This window comes from Gopherus evgoodei, chromosome 2 (assembly GCF_007399415.2).
Source record: "Gopherus evgoodei ecotype Sinaloan lineage chromosome 2, rGopEvg1_v1.p, whole genome shotgun sequence".
Classification (NCBI taxonomy): domain Eukaryota; kingdom Metazoa; phylum Chordata; order Testudines; family Testudinidae; genus Gopherus; species Gopherus evgoodei.
This window is the reverse complement of record NC_044323.1, coordinates 264,655,237-264,670,035: the sequence shown is the minus strand read 5'-3', so window position 1 is coordinate 264,670,035 and position 14,799 is coordinate 264,655,237. Positions and strand designations below refer to the sequence as shown.

Here is a 14,799-nt window from a genome sequence, read left to right as displayed (position 1 = left end):
TGCATTCATCAATTTCTTAAAAACTCATTTGTTCTATTATTACAAGTAATATCTAAGATTACTATAACTGAAAAACTAGAGAAATTTAATATTTTTTTCAATTTTATTTTATTTGGTAGAGCGTGGAGCGTAATCACTTCATGGTTTTCCCTGGATGTTCAGATCTGACTGGATTGTTTTAAATTGCATTAAATGTTTTGGTTTTAGTTATAGAGAAGTTTTACTTGTTTGAGTTCCAGCAATGAATGTACTACTTGACTGCATACACAAGTACATCTTCCTGGCAGAACTAGTCAATATGTAAGGGTTGGGAGGGAACCGGGGGGGGGAGCGAGAGCTTAATGGATTTACATATTTTGAGCTTGTAACTGAAATATAAATATTAAAATATATTTGAAAGGCTTTTTGAGGCTCAAAAAGTTAGTCTGAAAGAAAAATATTACCAATTCTTAAAAGGTAAACGAAAGTATCAGAGCTCGTTTTATTCCTATTAGGAAACAAAAGTTACAGAACAGTCTTGAACCCTGAAATTGAAGGAAAATTGGAAGAGTTGTAACTGTTCAGGGGTCTTGGTTTGCTGAATTTTAGAAACTTCTGGAAGGCACGCAGATCATTTATAAAGTGATTCTGTGTAAAGCTATGTAACTATCACCCTATATTTTGTTCTTCTACGGCAGGGGTCAGCAGCCTTTCAGAAATGGTGTGCCGAGTTTTCATTTATTCACTCTAATTTAAGGTTTTGCGTGCCAATAATAAATGTTAATGTTTTTAGAAGGTCTCTTTCTCTAAGTCTATAATATATAAATAAACTGTTGTTGTATGTAAAGTAGATATTTTTAAAATGTTTAAGAAGCTTCATTTAAAATTAAATTAAAATGCGGAGCGCCCCCCCCCCCAACCAGTGGCCAGAACCCAGGCAGTGTGAGTGCCACTGAAAATCAGCTTGCGTGCCGCCTTTGGCACCCGTGCCATAGGTTGCCTACCTCTGTTCTAAGGGCTGAATTTTCTTCAGGTAGTTTCTTAGGCCTGGTCTGCACGAGAAAATTAGTTCAGTACAACAACGTTGTTGAGGGCCCTAAGCTGCATAGTTAAGCTGACCTAAGTCCCTGTGAAGACAGTGCTGGGTTGACAGAAGAATCCTGCCATCAGCACAGCTACCACTTCTTGGGGTGGTGAGCTGGTTATGTCAATGGGAAAATTCCTCCTGTCGCCATAGGTAATATCTGCTCTGAAGTGCTACAGCTGAGCCACTGTAGCATTTTAAGTGTAGACAGGCTCTTATTCTGACTGTTGTAAATGTAAAAGCTACTGATGAATGGGTGTTAAATTCATAGGCTGATGTTTGGTGAGCATGTGTCTGTCTTAGCATGCCTACAATTGAAAAAAGTGGTAGGAAACCAGCAGTTGAATTGACTGACATTTACACACTTCAGAATTGTTTATAATGTTGTCAAGAGGTGAAAAATAGAAAGGTAGCATAGATACATACCCATCTCTAAAAGTGCGGAAAGCTTGTTCAGCTTCAAAATCAAATGTACTATTGAATGAAACTTTATTGAAATGGAAGAGCAGAGCATCTGGATTAATCCTGCAAGTGAGACGTTTTTACTACATGTGTAAAAAGTGTAGCCATGATAATGATTTGCTATTCAAGGTCTCTTACAGCTCTTAAGTCACTTGATTCAAGTATGCATTTGTCAACCCCAAAGAATCAGATAACTGATAATGGTATTGTGAAAATAGCACAGGCTTGAACTTGATCAGCATTAAACTTTGTTTACATCTTTGCCTTCATTGTAGTACAAAATAAACAATTTAAAGAAATTGCAGAAGTACTTTGGCCTGCATGTATTTGTCCTGAAAGATTTAAGCTCTGCCTCTAGGTACTACAAATAAAGAAATACAGGAAACATTAAAGGAGAAACTGAAAGTCACTGTTAACGGTGATGCAAAATGACCCAATAATGGCTACAGACATTTATGCAGGGAAGTGTGTGATCTTAATTTAGTATTTATGCAGGGAAAAGTGTGATCTTAATTTAGTGCCTTCCATTCTAAATCTGAAAAGAAGATTTCAGAATATTATGTCCAGGTTGCTGAAGGTGCATTCCAAGAGTTCAGAGAAAGTATTCCTTTTAGATTTTTGTGTCTCATGGAATTTGATCATCGTTGCTATTTGATCAAACAACCAACATAAAATGAAAATGCTGCTAGGTGCAGTCACCCTAAATGTCTGTTATATAGGTTTTCAACATGCTAAAGCATTTTGAAGTGGTAGTAAACACTAGCAGTAAACACTAGCAGTCCTACAATACACTGTGAAGTTTAAAAAAACAAAAAAACCCAGCAACTTTTGCAATCATTCTTAAGAGTTCCTCCTTTGAAAAAGGATTGATGTTCCAGCTTCCTGAAGACTCAGTAGCACTGAGAGGAAGATGTTCTCTACATTTACATGCAACTACCAGCTGTATGTTGAAGTTTGCACTAAACACAAGGAGTACTTTTGATGAAAAAATAGTGTGCTGTTTGTACAAGGAACTCTGCAGATGGGCTCTAAATTTACCAAAATAATATAATGAAAGCTTTGGAGGAGCTACAGATTAGAGGTGTGATGATACTACTCTTGTCTTATTGGAACTCTAGCTTGATCTGATAATAAAACTGGAACTACACAAGAACGTTGAAAATCAAGAAGCTATGGATGTTTTCAGATACTGGCCCACATAAATTATCTCAGTTATCTAACAGAATAGGTTGAGCCTAGAAAAGGAATATGAGGCTGGAAAATGCCTGATGGATCATAAAGTTAGGTTCTTTACTCTTTCCTGTCATTTAAAATTGAAGAGGTGCATTTCAAGTGCAAACCTATATGTGAAGAAGGTTGTGTCAGTTTGATGCATCATAATGGTGAAAAATAGAGGAAGAATCAGAAGACAAAGTGGTTGGATTTTTGGATTGTTAACACCTGCTTTTCAGTCCGTCCCGTTCAGTATCAACAGAGCATATTCTGCGTTTATTAAGATTGGCTTGGCCAAAACTTCGTAATAAGGTTCAGAAAAAATAAACTGGTAAAGGTGTATTGGTGTGAAAGAGTAGCTGAGCAGTAGGTTTAATGGATTAGTAGACTGGGATTTCTCTTGTCAGATGTGTGTGTGTGTGTTTGTTTTACTTACAGTTGTTTTTGGAATAAATTAAGTTTTTGTAAGACTATCACATGGTATGTTGGATGCTTTCCATTTTATGAATCCATTCTATGGCTTTAGTCACTGAGTGTTTGACTTGAGAAAAATTGCAACCTTGTGTGATCATAATATGAAATGAAGTCCAATTTAGCATAATTCTCTGAAAATATTTTATAACTGACAACTTTGGTTAATCTTAATAAGTCTACATTATTGGTATATTTATAGACACTTGGAAAATAATACAACATTATATAAAGTTGTCAACTGTTTTTACCTTCTGATGTCACTTAGATGCAAAACTGCACCATTAAATATATAAAAATTAAAGTGGAATATTTTCTTCAGGTATCTTAACGCAATACAGACTATGTGCCCCCATATCCTTCGATATCTGACTACAGCAGTCATAACAAACAAGGATGTTCGAAAACGTAGGCAAGTGCTGAAAGATTTAGTCAAGGTTATCCAGCAGGTAAGAAATAAAACACCTTTTTATATATTTGATCTTACTAGAAAATATTTTTCCATTTCAAGTTTTTTATGGTGTGTGAATTTTTCTTAAAATAAACTTGAATGCTGTGCTTTTACTTTTTGCTCCTTCCAGTGCACCTCTTCTCTTTTGGGTTCTATTTTCTCTTTAAAAATCAAATGGAATGAATTTTAAGAAGAAAGAATTATATTTTCTCTCATTCTCCCATTTCCCAAATAAAGATGAAAAGCTTTACTGAGAGATTAGGGGACAAAAAATAAACATGAAAACATTTTGGACCTAACTCTGTTGCTCCGTCCCACATATCCTGTACTACAACTCCCATTAAAGTGAACAGGAAACCTTGCTTGCCCAACAAGTTTAGGGAATTTGTAAATCATTGAGACCTGGTCTACACTAAGAAGTTAGATCAACCCAGCTATGTCAGTTAGGGGTGTAAAAAAACAAAAAACCCTCACCCATAACCAACGTAGTTGAGCTAAATTAATCTCTGGTGTTAGACATATTCTTCTGTCAACCTAGCCACTGCCTCTCAGGGAGGTGAATTACCTATGCTGATGGGCGAACCTCTCTTGGCGTAAGAAGTATCTATGCTAAAGCAGTACAACTATAGCTTTTCAAGAGTAGACAAGCCCTAAGCCAATATACACTGACCTAAAAAGCATATCCCTTATTTCAAGCTTCTTCCCTGACAACACTTGCACCAGAGTGGCCATTTCAAGATATTTTTAGTCTATCTTTCTAATGAAAGAATCAGGATGCTTACTGAAGGAATGTTTTGATCCATTGTTGGAGTCCTTTGTGTCTTTCATAGGAAACATGCCACCTCACAACCACATGACTAACTGTTAAATCTTTGTCTTTTAGACAAGTTTGAAAGTAACGTTAATATGTCTGATAGTTGTGCTACACATGCTAATGAAATCAATAGAGGCATATAACTGATTTTTCTAAATCTAAAACAAGTTTAGTTAACTATGCAAAATGTAAAAATTTAAATATTACAGGTTTTCAAAACATTTGATATTAGTGTGTACAGAACTTAATGTATAGTATTAACGTTTCAAATTGATATTAATTAATAACCAACTTCTACCTTGGGTTCCAGTACATTTGAAATCTTGATGTAGTAATGTAAGGTAACATAAAGAAATTAAGGAATAGGATCAGCATTGAATTTTAAAAACATTAAGAATTCTGCCATTGTTTGAAACAATTTGTTATACATAGAAATTTTGTATCCATATTTCTTATTCAAACCAAATAAAGATTGATTGAAGCAAAATACGTTAGTAGAACATATTTTGATGTTACCAAAGCAAAACATGTAGGATACATAATGAAACTTCCCAATACCCAACACTTTTTATGCTGTTAAGTCACTTCTGTATTTATAATATTAGCTCTGAAGTAATACTTTTCATATGTAGATTTCAAAGCAGTTATCCTGCTTTGACAGGTGATGAAGAACTCTAACTGGTGGACTACACTTGAAGATTATAGAATTATCAGAAACTGATATATTGACCTCCAACTGTTATACTTCCTTAGATTGCAATACCGCAGGACTCTAGGCTTTGCAAATTACATGATGGACCTCAATAAATTGATTAACAAATGTAGTACTTCACAAAATGTAATAGTTGCAAAACTGGATTATAAATGAGCAGATTTATAATTTGTTACATCCAGTATTGATAATGTAAGGAGCTTGCTTTCAAAGAAGGAAAAAGTTAATATAGTATTACAGGTTGTATGTCTTGATTACTGCTCACTTAAACTGCCAGTTGTCTGTAATACTTGAAGTATCATTTTTCAAGTAAACAAGTTGCATGGTGCCTTTCTGTGTTAAAAGTTACACTTCTTATTTGAGAAGGATTTGAAAGTGTTTCATAATTGAATTATGAACATCATGGATTTAATTTCAGATCTAGTGTCAGGTTGTTTCCTTGTAATTAGGGAAATTATTTTTGTAATGTTTCAATATGAAAAGTAATGCTAAATATTTAGTTTATTAAAAATACAAAATTATTTTGATCAACATTTACACACCGCATCTCATTTGTAAAATGGGAGATCATTCCTAATAAAATATCCTGTGTCAAACTATGGTATGAAATGAAAATAAAGCAAATTCAGATTTGTCCCCAAACATAGATTTTGAAGAAGCAAGGTATTTTGAAATGAAACAAAATACAATGTGTTTTTTAAATGAACATTTCAACTGAAATATTACTAACCCAAATATTGCAGCACTGGTAGTAAAATTGATTAGTTTTCATTGTCCAAGGTGTGATAGTTGCAAAAAAATAAACAAAGCCTCAGTAGTAACACTTCTTCCATTTCTAATAATCTTAGGTGGAATTAGTTACTAAGTTAAATAAGTGTTTAAATTTTAAACAATGATTTTAAATTGATAAGTATTCTTTTAAATAAGATATTTAAATATTTATCTTAATTGGAAATAAATTGGAAATTTTCAGTGCTGGTTCATTTAAGAAATGTAAAATATACTCAATTGATTTTGTGAATATTATGAAGTGTTGTTTCTTGAAAAATCTTGAAATATCTAATATTCTTGAATGACTTTGACAGGAATCCTACACATACAAGGACCCCATTACAGAATTTGTAGAATGTTTGTATGTTAATTTTGACTTCGATGGTGCCCAGAAAAAACTGAGAGAGTGTGAAGCGGTAAGACTTTTAGCTTATGTAAGCTTAGCAATTTTGTAAGTTTCAGATGTTGACAACATAAATATACTAAACATTGTCTTATAAAAATTCTTTCAGTGAATCTGGCGCTAAATAATCTTTCACCTTTCTTAAATGAAAAGTCCTGTGACTGATTTGGACCCATTTTTCGACACATTTTGAAGCAGCTATTGCAGATACAGCTATTTTGTCATGGGGTGACAGTCCATCCAGGTCTGCTAGATAGTACAGGTTGAGAGAAACATGGGCCTGTCCCTCTCCCCATAGAGCCACTACCTCATGCAGTTTTTGGCACTCTGATGTGAATGTCTGCTTTCCATAATTGTGGAATGATTTTCTTTCTGAAGTATTTAAAATATTTAAATAATGCAAAATATGTACTTCTACATCAATGTCTCCTGCTCTTGTGTTTTGCACTATGCAGGTGTTTTAAAGCTGGTTATCAGCAGCAAAAATGTCTCTTAGCTTCTCACTCTCTGTAGATCATATAAAACCTTCCAAAATTAATAGGAAAGAAGAAAAATACTGAAAGGTAGTAAGTTTTGCCAAATTGATCAGGCTGGGAAAAAATCCTTTTGCTCAGAACATGAAGTACAATCTGATCGAATTATTGACAAATTTCCTGACCACCATCACGGACATCAGAGGAGGCTGAGAGCAGTTGATGGAGCAAAACAGCACTGAGCTTGACATGTGAAGGGAAGAGAACATACGAATAGAACAAAGATTCCACTCAAGCCTTGTCTATATATGGAACATGCTTTGTATTAGAAAATGTGATTTTTTTTTTAACCTTGAGTTTGGACAGAGATAATTGTGTAATTAACTACAGCTAACTAACATTTTTAAATACAGCTGACCTTGCAAACAATAAAGGAAGACTCATGTTTAATGCTAGTTAAAATATTTATAATGCATTTTCTAGCCTGTGCATTTTGCAATTTATAAACAGCATCTCTGATAGGAGACAGGTTTTAGATGATGTCAACCACACAAGTAATGCATTCTCAGGTGGGATTTTCAGGAAGAAGTGTATTACTGAGCATGATCAGAAATCTGTAGTGACTGCAGAGAGAGGAGGTTGTGGGCTTTTTTCACCGGTAAAGACTGTCATTTTTACCTAAGGGATAAGCAAAGTTCATAAATTCGCAATGTCCATGCTGTAAAGCTCTGAGTCATATGACTCAAGTATACCAGATGTAACAGACAACAGCTGGTCCTCCTGGCTCCTGTGTCTTCTAGGCTCAGATAAAGTCAGCCAGAGACCTTGGGTTCTGAAACCATTGATGTTTTTTACACCTCTACCCTGATATAACGCGGTCCTCAGGAACCAAAAAAATCTCACTTGTGTGGCAGTGGGCTGATTCTGCAGCCTTGCTGCTCAGCACCCTGTCACGCATGGTAATTAAATTTTGTATTCTTTCGGGATTTGTAGCTATTTGCTAAAATTGAACTGTGAAATAGATCTTCACTATTGATAGGTGATTTGCTTTGCTTTTCCACTTGTTTAATGTGTAGATATTAGTATTTAGCACGTTATGTGTGTGTAATTTTTGTGCTACGTAGTGTGTGGTATATTTTCACATATGTATCTGCTAAGATTATTGCAAAAACATAAATTTTATATTTTGTCTGTAGAAATAAATGAAGCAGATGATTCATAGATTAGAGAGATCATTGTAATGAATCATCTGTGATTGAGTCCACAGTTCTGAAACCCTGGCTGCTGTAGAACAGCATAGTTCTAAATATTTTAAGTTAAGAGAAATGGATACAGATTCTGTAACAGTATGTTCTTATTTTACCTTGTTTCCTCCAAACTTGGTATTAGTAATTTTAATATTTAGCTACAGAATAACTTCATTTGCTCTACAGAGTAATCTGATTTGTGAGTAGAGGTTATAACTCCTGAAACAATGTACTTTAATTTCAGTGTTGCTACATGGGTGGGATGAAAATTCCTTTGGTTACAAATTTAACCCATTACCATAATTATCTGATGAAAAATCTAAGGCTCATGTAATTACTGGGGTTGTGGGTTAGTAGAAAAGGGGATATTGTATTCATGCAATTGTGAACTTCCTCTTGATGCCACTATAGTCAATATAGCTGTGGTAGAATGAACTATAGTCTGTTTTGGCATGCACATTAGCAGAATTGTTGAGGTCACTGTCCACTTAATATTTTTCCAGAATTGCAAAAGTGGAAGTGGAAATCTTGGAGTGAGGAAGAGAAAATAAATGTATTGTTTTTACTGCTGTAGAGAGCTTTTAATAAAATATTGAGAATTGGAGGACTAATCATCCCCTTATTGGATGAAACTTGGATAAAAATTGCATATATACAACAGACAGGATAATTGGGTTTTAGCAGATTATGTTCTGAAAATTTGTGTTAATCTGTAAAGCTCTGGGTATGTTTGAAGATATTCCAGAAACTACTTCAGAAGACACTAATCACTGGTTTTAGTTATTGTCTGCATGAGTATGTTTACTTTAGATATTGTTTCTATCATTATTCTCTTTCACCTGTTTTTACAGGTGCTTGTGAATGACTTTTTCTTGGTGGCGTGTCTTGAAGACTTCATTGAGAATGCTCGTCTTTTTATATTTGAGACTTTCTGTCGTATTCATCAGTGTATCAGCATTAGGTAAGAAAACCATAAACACATGAAATAATGAACTTTTTTAAAATTTAACCCTTTAATTTATGTTTTAGGCAATTGAGGGTTGTTTGTGCTCCAATAAGAGTCCACCATTGTCAGAGAAAAGGAAAAGCATTGTCTAACATAAATACAAATGGAAAGATTCACTTGTAGTTTGTAATAGGTTTTGCATTTGTTTAAATATTTATAATTTCCTGTTTTTACATGCATTTATCTTTTTTTGAAAAACTCTCCTATAAAGCTGGTCTCTACCTAAAAGTAAATAATTTTTTGGGGAAGTATTGAAGCTTTCAGAGCCCATGTTGAACTGGTAGGGCTGGCAGCTGAAACCAACTTTTACTCGTTACTGGAACAAATTTGATATGAAAATCACTGTATGAAAGCTGCACATTCTTTGTATTTTTTTTTAGATAAAGTTTTTAAAACTTAGAGTTCTAACTACATGTGGAGTAGCCTTTTTACTCAGTTTATTCTGGGAGGGGCAGGGATTGATGTAGGGGGGTGAGGGGAACTGCTGAGCATGCCCAGTAGGCATCTTCTAATTTGCCAGATCCTAATGAAGCTTTGCTTCTTAGCATCGCCATAGAAGTCTTGGAGAAATACACACACTATTTGACCTACTGATGACTGTCTTCACTTCCCTATCTACATACACACTGTGCCTAGCTTTTTATTAGTTCATCTAATGGAATCGCTGTTTTTGGCTTTGAGGTAGTAATACCTGAGAACTATATTTCCTGTACTCTGTTATAACCAAGGTAACTTCTTTCACAGCAAAACAGATCTGTTTATTCCAGCACAGTTCTGTTTTGAGTAGTATGTTGCCAAGTAGATTGTAGCACTGAGCTGCTGGAGTTTATGAACACAATCACTAAATCCTCTTGCCACTATCCGCAGCATTACATATATCAATTGTATAACCTCCCTTGAGGGTCTCAAGTGATACTAGTATCTCTAGCACACACTTGCTGGTTTGAGTCTAATTTCAGGTCCTGGTTTACTATCCAACTACTGTTGAGGTAGAAGGCTGCGGTTAGACATAGTTGTAACCAGGTCATGGCCAGTATGGTTAAGTTGTTGTGTAGTTGGAACTTAACCATGTACCTCATAACCATTTTAAAATCCTCTGTAGTCTAAGGCTTTTGAACAGTTGTGGTGGTGGTGTTTTGGGGAAGGGGTCGGGGGGGGGGAGATTTAAAAAGAAACATTGAGTTCTGTTTGATGTTACCAGTAGTCTCTATCTTTGAATATCATGTAATTCCCATCACCAGTGATGGAAATTGGAACTATATATACTAGTGGACAAACATCCATAGACTGATGGAGTTTAGATAAGATTCAGATTTTCATCAAAATATACTCTAGCAAGTATTTTTTATGTAGCATATTTTCAGGATTAAATTAAAAATCAGTTTATTAGAGAAATATTTGCCAGAAACTATTAATGTAGTGGTACAATGCTAGTGAAGCTGACTACTTTGAGATCTATCATGTGTTTCTGAAATGTAAAAGCAGCTCTAAAATGAAACTTGGAAGAATTCTCAACTGTAGATAAGTCAGAATATGAAAGTGGTATTTAAGCACTTATCTGAAAATATGCTTCTGCATCCCTTTGCGTCACTTTGTTAAAGAAACAATTAAGATGTTTAACTTCAACAGAGATAGAATTGGCAAAAGACTCTTTAGTATGTTACGAAGTCAGCAAAAAGTTGATTTTCCTGTTCTTGTAGTTATAGTAGATACCCAGACAAAAAGTAACTTTTATTCCAGCAGTCTCTCCCTAAATGCTTTTCATGACCTATTATTCATTATTCAACATAATTTGTCTTCATAAACTGATTTTGAAAGTGTTTTTAAATGTCTGGAATTCATATTTACCAAATAATTGTTGCCTTTAAAATTCTTATGCCTAATTTATCGACAAATGAAAATAATAGCATCCTCACTAATCTTGTCATTCTTAATTTTAAACTTTCATCACACTCTGTTAAAGACTTTATTCAATCTGACTAAGGTATCCATATAAAACACATATTATTCAGCCCTACTTAATGTTGCATATTAATTGCAAAGTTGTAATGCTGTCAAACAGCACTAGATGCTATGTATCAAGTTACGGTTTTTGTTTTACTTGTTTCAGTGTTTTTACATCAGTAATGGATAATGTAGTAGTATAAAAGTTTTTAATGAGTGCTCAAAATTCCCTCGTGAAAAAATAAATAAAATAGCTGCTTGTAAAGTACAGGGTTAGCTCCTGGGAAATACAGGATAATTTATGGGGCTCTGCTATTGCCTACAAATTTTCAGTAGTGTAAAAGTTCCGGATTTTAAGAAATACAAAGTCATCAAGAGAGGTTGAGCTCTCTTGATGACTTTAGAGAGGCTAGTTATTTCTAAATATTAATGATTATTAGTAGGATCAAGTTAGCTCAAAGTTCAGGGACTAAAGAGTCTCTTCTTATTAAAGATACTCTTTAGGACATTTTATTGCATACTATTTTAATATTTATGTTTATAAAAAGGATTTAACTGTTGGTCAATCGTGTGTAAAAGAAGCTGAAGATTTCACTTGATGAATCAGTTAGCTGTAGGAGAGAATGCAGGCAGAAGCCCAGCAGCAGAGTGGGGGCTATCCTGTTTATTGCTCTCAGTGTAACATGAATGATTATCTGCCCTGTGGACAGGTGGCATATATGTGCATTCGGTGCAAGGAGCTCCTGGCCCTCAGAGACCACGTACGGGCTTTGGAGGCCAGGGTGGCGGAACTGGAGGAGCTAACGGAGGCAGAGAGGTATGTTGATGAGGCTTTCCGGGACACTGTAGATTTGTCCCACCTCCAGTCAGACAGCCCTTGCACTGTTAAGGAGGATGAAGGGCTCAGGGAAACAGAGCAGTCAATGGGAGCAGAGGGAAACCTTCCATTACTTTGGACCCTCCTTCCAGATGATGCTGGGATATCTTCTCGTACTGACGTTACCTCTCTGGGGGAGGGAACTCCAGTCATTAGGAAAAGGCAAATGTTAGTAATGGGAGATTCGATCATTAGAAACATAGATAGCTGGGTTTATGATGACTGGGAGAACTGTATGGTGACTTGCCTGCCTGGTGCGAAGGTTGCAGATCTCTCGAGGCATCTAGATAGACTTATGTGTAGTGCTGGGGAAGAGCAGGTGGCCGTGGTACATGTAGGTACCAACGACATAGAGAAGGGTAGGAGAGACATGCTGGAAGCCAAATTTAGGCTGCTAGGAAAGAGACTGAAATCCAGGACCTCTATGGTAGCATTCTCAGAAATGCTTCCAGCTCCACGTGCAGGGCCAGGGACGCAGGCAGAGCTTCAGAGTCTCAAGGCATGGATGAGACGATGGTGTAGAGAGGAGAGGATTAGATTTATTAGGAACCAGGGAAACTTTTGGGATAGAGGGAGCCTATACAAGAAGGATGGGCTCCACCTAAACCAAAGTGGATGTAGACTGCTGGCACTTAACATTAAAAAGGTTGCAGAGCAGTTTTTAAACTAAGAGATGGGGGGAAAGCCGATTGCTGCAGAGGAGTATGTGGATTGGACAGAGACTTCTCTTAGAGGAGAGTCTATTGATAGAGATTCTCTAGGTTTTAGTCAGGAGGAGAGGATGGAAGAGGATAAAGTGTGGGCCAGATCAGACGAGAAACAGTCACATCAAAAAGAATCTGACACATCAGAAAAGGGCAGACAAATAAACAGTGACAAGTTTTTAAAGTGTTTGTACACAAATGCTAGAAGTCTAAATAATAAGATGAGTGAACTAGAGTGCCTCCTGTTAAAGGAGAATATTGATATAATAGGCATCACAGAAACCGGGTGGAGTGGGAACAATCAATGGGACACAATCATTTGGTGGTACAAAATATATTGGCAGGACAGAACAGGTCGTGTGTGTAGGGGGGGAGCGGGAAGTGGCACTGTATGTGAAAGAAAATGTAAAGCAGCAAAGAATCCTGTGGCACCTTACAGACTAACAGACATTTTGGAGCATGAGCTTTTGTGGGTGAATACCCACTTTGTCAGATGCAAGTAGTGGAAATTTCCAGGGGCAGGTATATATATGCAAGCAAGCTAGAGATAACAAGGTTAGTTCAATCAGGGAGGATGAGGTCCTGTTCTAGCAGTTGAGGTGTGAAAACCAAGAGAGGAGAAAATGTAGAATCAAATGAGGTAAAAATCTTAAATGAATCCACATGTTCCATAGAATCTCTATGGATAGTAATTCCATGCTTTAATAAGAGTATAACAGTAGGGATCTATTATCAACCACCTGACCAGGACAGAGATAGTGACGATGAAATGCTAAGCGAAATGCTAAAGGCTATCAAAATAAAGAACTCATATTGACTGGGTACATGTCACCTCAGGACGAAATGCAAACACATAGAGGAACATAAATTGTTGGGCAAAAGTCAACATGGTTTCTCTAAAGGGAAATTGTGTCTTACTAATCTGTTAGAGTTCTTTGAAGGTGTCAACAAACGTGGATAAGGGGGATCCAGTGGACATAGTGTACTTAGATTTCCAGAAAGCCTTTGAAAAGGTCTCTCACCAAAGGCTCTTATGTAAATTAAGTTGTCATGGAATAAGAGGGGAGATCGTTTCATGGATTGAGGACTGATTAAAAGACAGGGAACCAAAGGATAAGAATAAATGGTAAATTTTCAGAATGGAGAGGGGTAACCAAGGGTCAGTCCTAGGACCAATCCTATTCAGTTTATTCATAAATGATCTGGAGAAAGGGGTAAACAGTGAGGTGGCAAAGTTTGCAGATGATACCAAACTGCTCAAGGTAGTTAAGACCAAATCAGACTGTGAAGAATTTCAAAAAGATCGCGCAGAACTAAGTGGTTAGGCAACAAAATGGCAAATGAAATTTAATGTGGATAAATGTAAAGTAATGCACGCTGAAAAAAATAACCCCAACTATACATACAATATGATGGGGGCTAATTTAGCTACAACTAATCAGGAAAGAGATCTTGGAGTCATTGTGGATAGTTCTCTGAAGACATCCACACAGTGTGCAGCGGCAGTCAAAAAAGCAAACAGGATGTTAGGAGTAATTAAAAAAGCGATAGAGAATAAGATGGAGAATATCTTATTGCTCTTATATAAATCCATAGTACACCCCCATCTTGAATACTGCGTACAGATGTGTTCTCATCTCAAAACAGGTATACTGATGTTAGAAAAAGTTCAGAGAAGGACAACTAAAATGATTAGAGGTTTGGAATGGGTCCCATGTGAGGAGAGATTAAAGAGGCCAGGACTTTTCAGCTTGGAAAAGAAACTAAGGGGGGATATGATAGAGGTTTGTGAAATCATGAGTCATGTGGAGATAATGATCATGTCATATGGAGATAATGTTAGCTTCATTCCCTCGGGGGCATCTAGCATTGGCCACTGTCAGTAGACAGGATACTGGGCTGGATGGACCTTTGGTCTGACCCAGTATGGCCATTCTTAGGCTATGTTCTTACGGTTTATGATATATGCTGGTCATATTTAATCTGACATTTATGTTCTCTTATATATTCACATTTTAAAGGGTTCATTCTTCATATGCCACTTTTTTAATTTGGAAAAGCAAAAGAAATGTCTTCTGTAAAGTGTAGTACCACGCTAGTGCCACTCCTGACCAAAATACCCAGTGCATCAGTGAGTTAAGGAATCTTCCTTTCCCCTTCATACACGCTATAGTCCGACCAACATTGAA

The 14,799-nt window shown here is 36.1% G+C and overlaps 1 protein-coding gene across 1 annotated transcript in view; it reads left to right on the top strand.

Annotated features, from left to right (window-relative positions):
• The window catches only part of EIF3E (eukaryotic translation initiation factor 3 subunit E), a 61,150-nt gene that overhangs the window by 34,892 nt on the left and 11,459 nt on the right, over window positions 1-14,799 (top strand). The window contains exons 8-10 of the mRNA XM_030553703.1: window positions 3,531-3,657; window positions 6,271-6,372; window positions 8,931-9,040. Of these exons, the coding sequence (XP_030409563.1) occupies window positions 3,531-3,657; window positions 6,271-6,372; window positions 8,931-9,040 (339 nt within the window). The remainder of the gene's footprint in view (window positions 1-3,530; window positions 3,658-6,270; window positions 6,373-8,930; window positions 9,041-14,799) is intronic.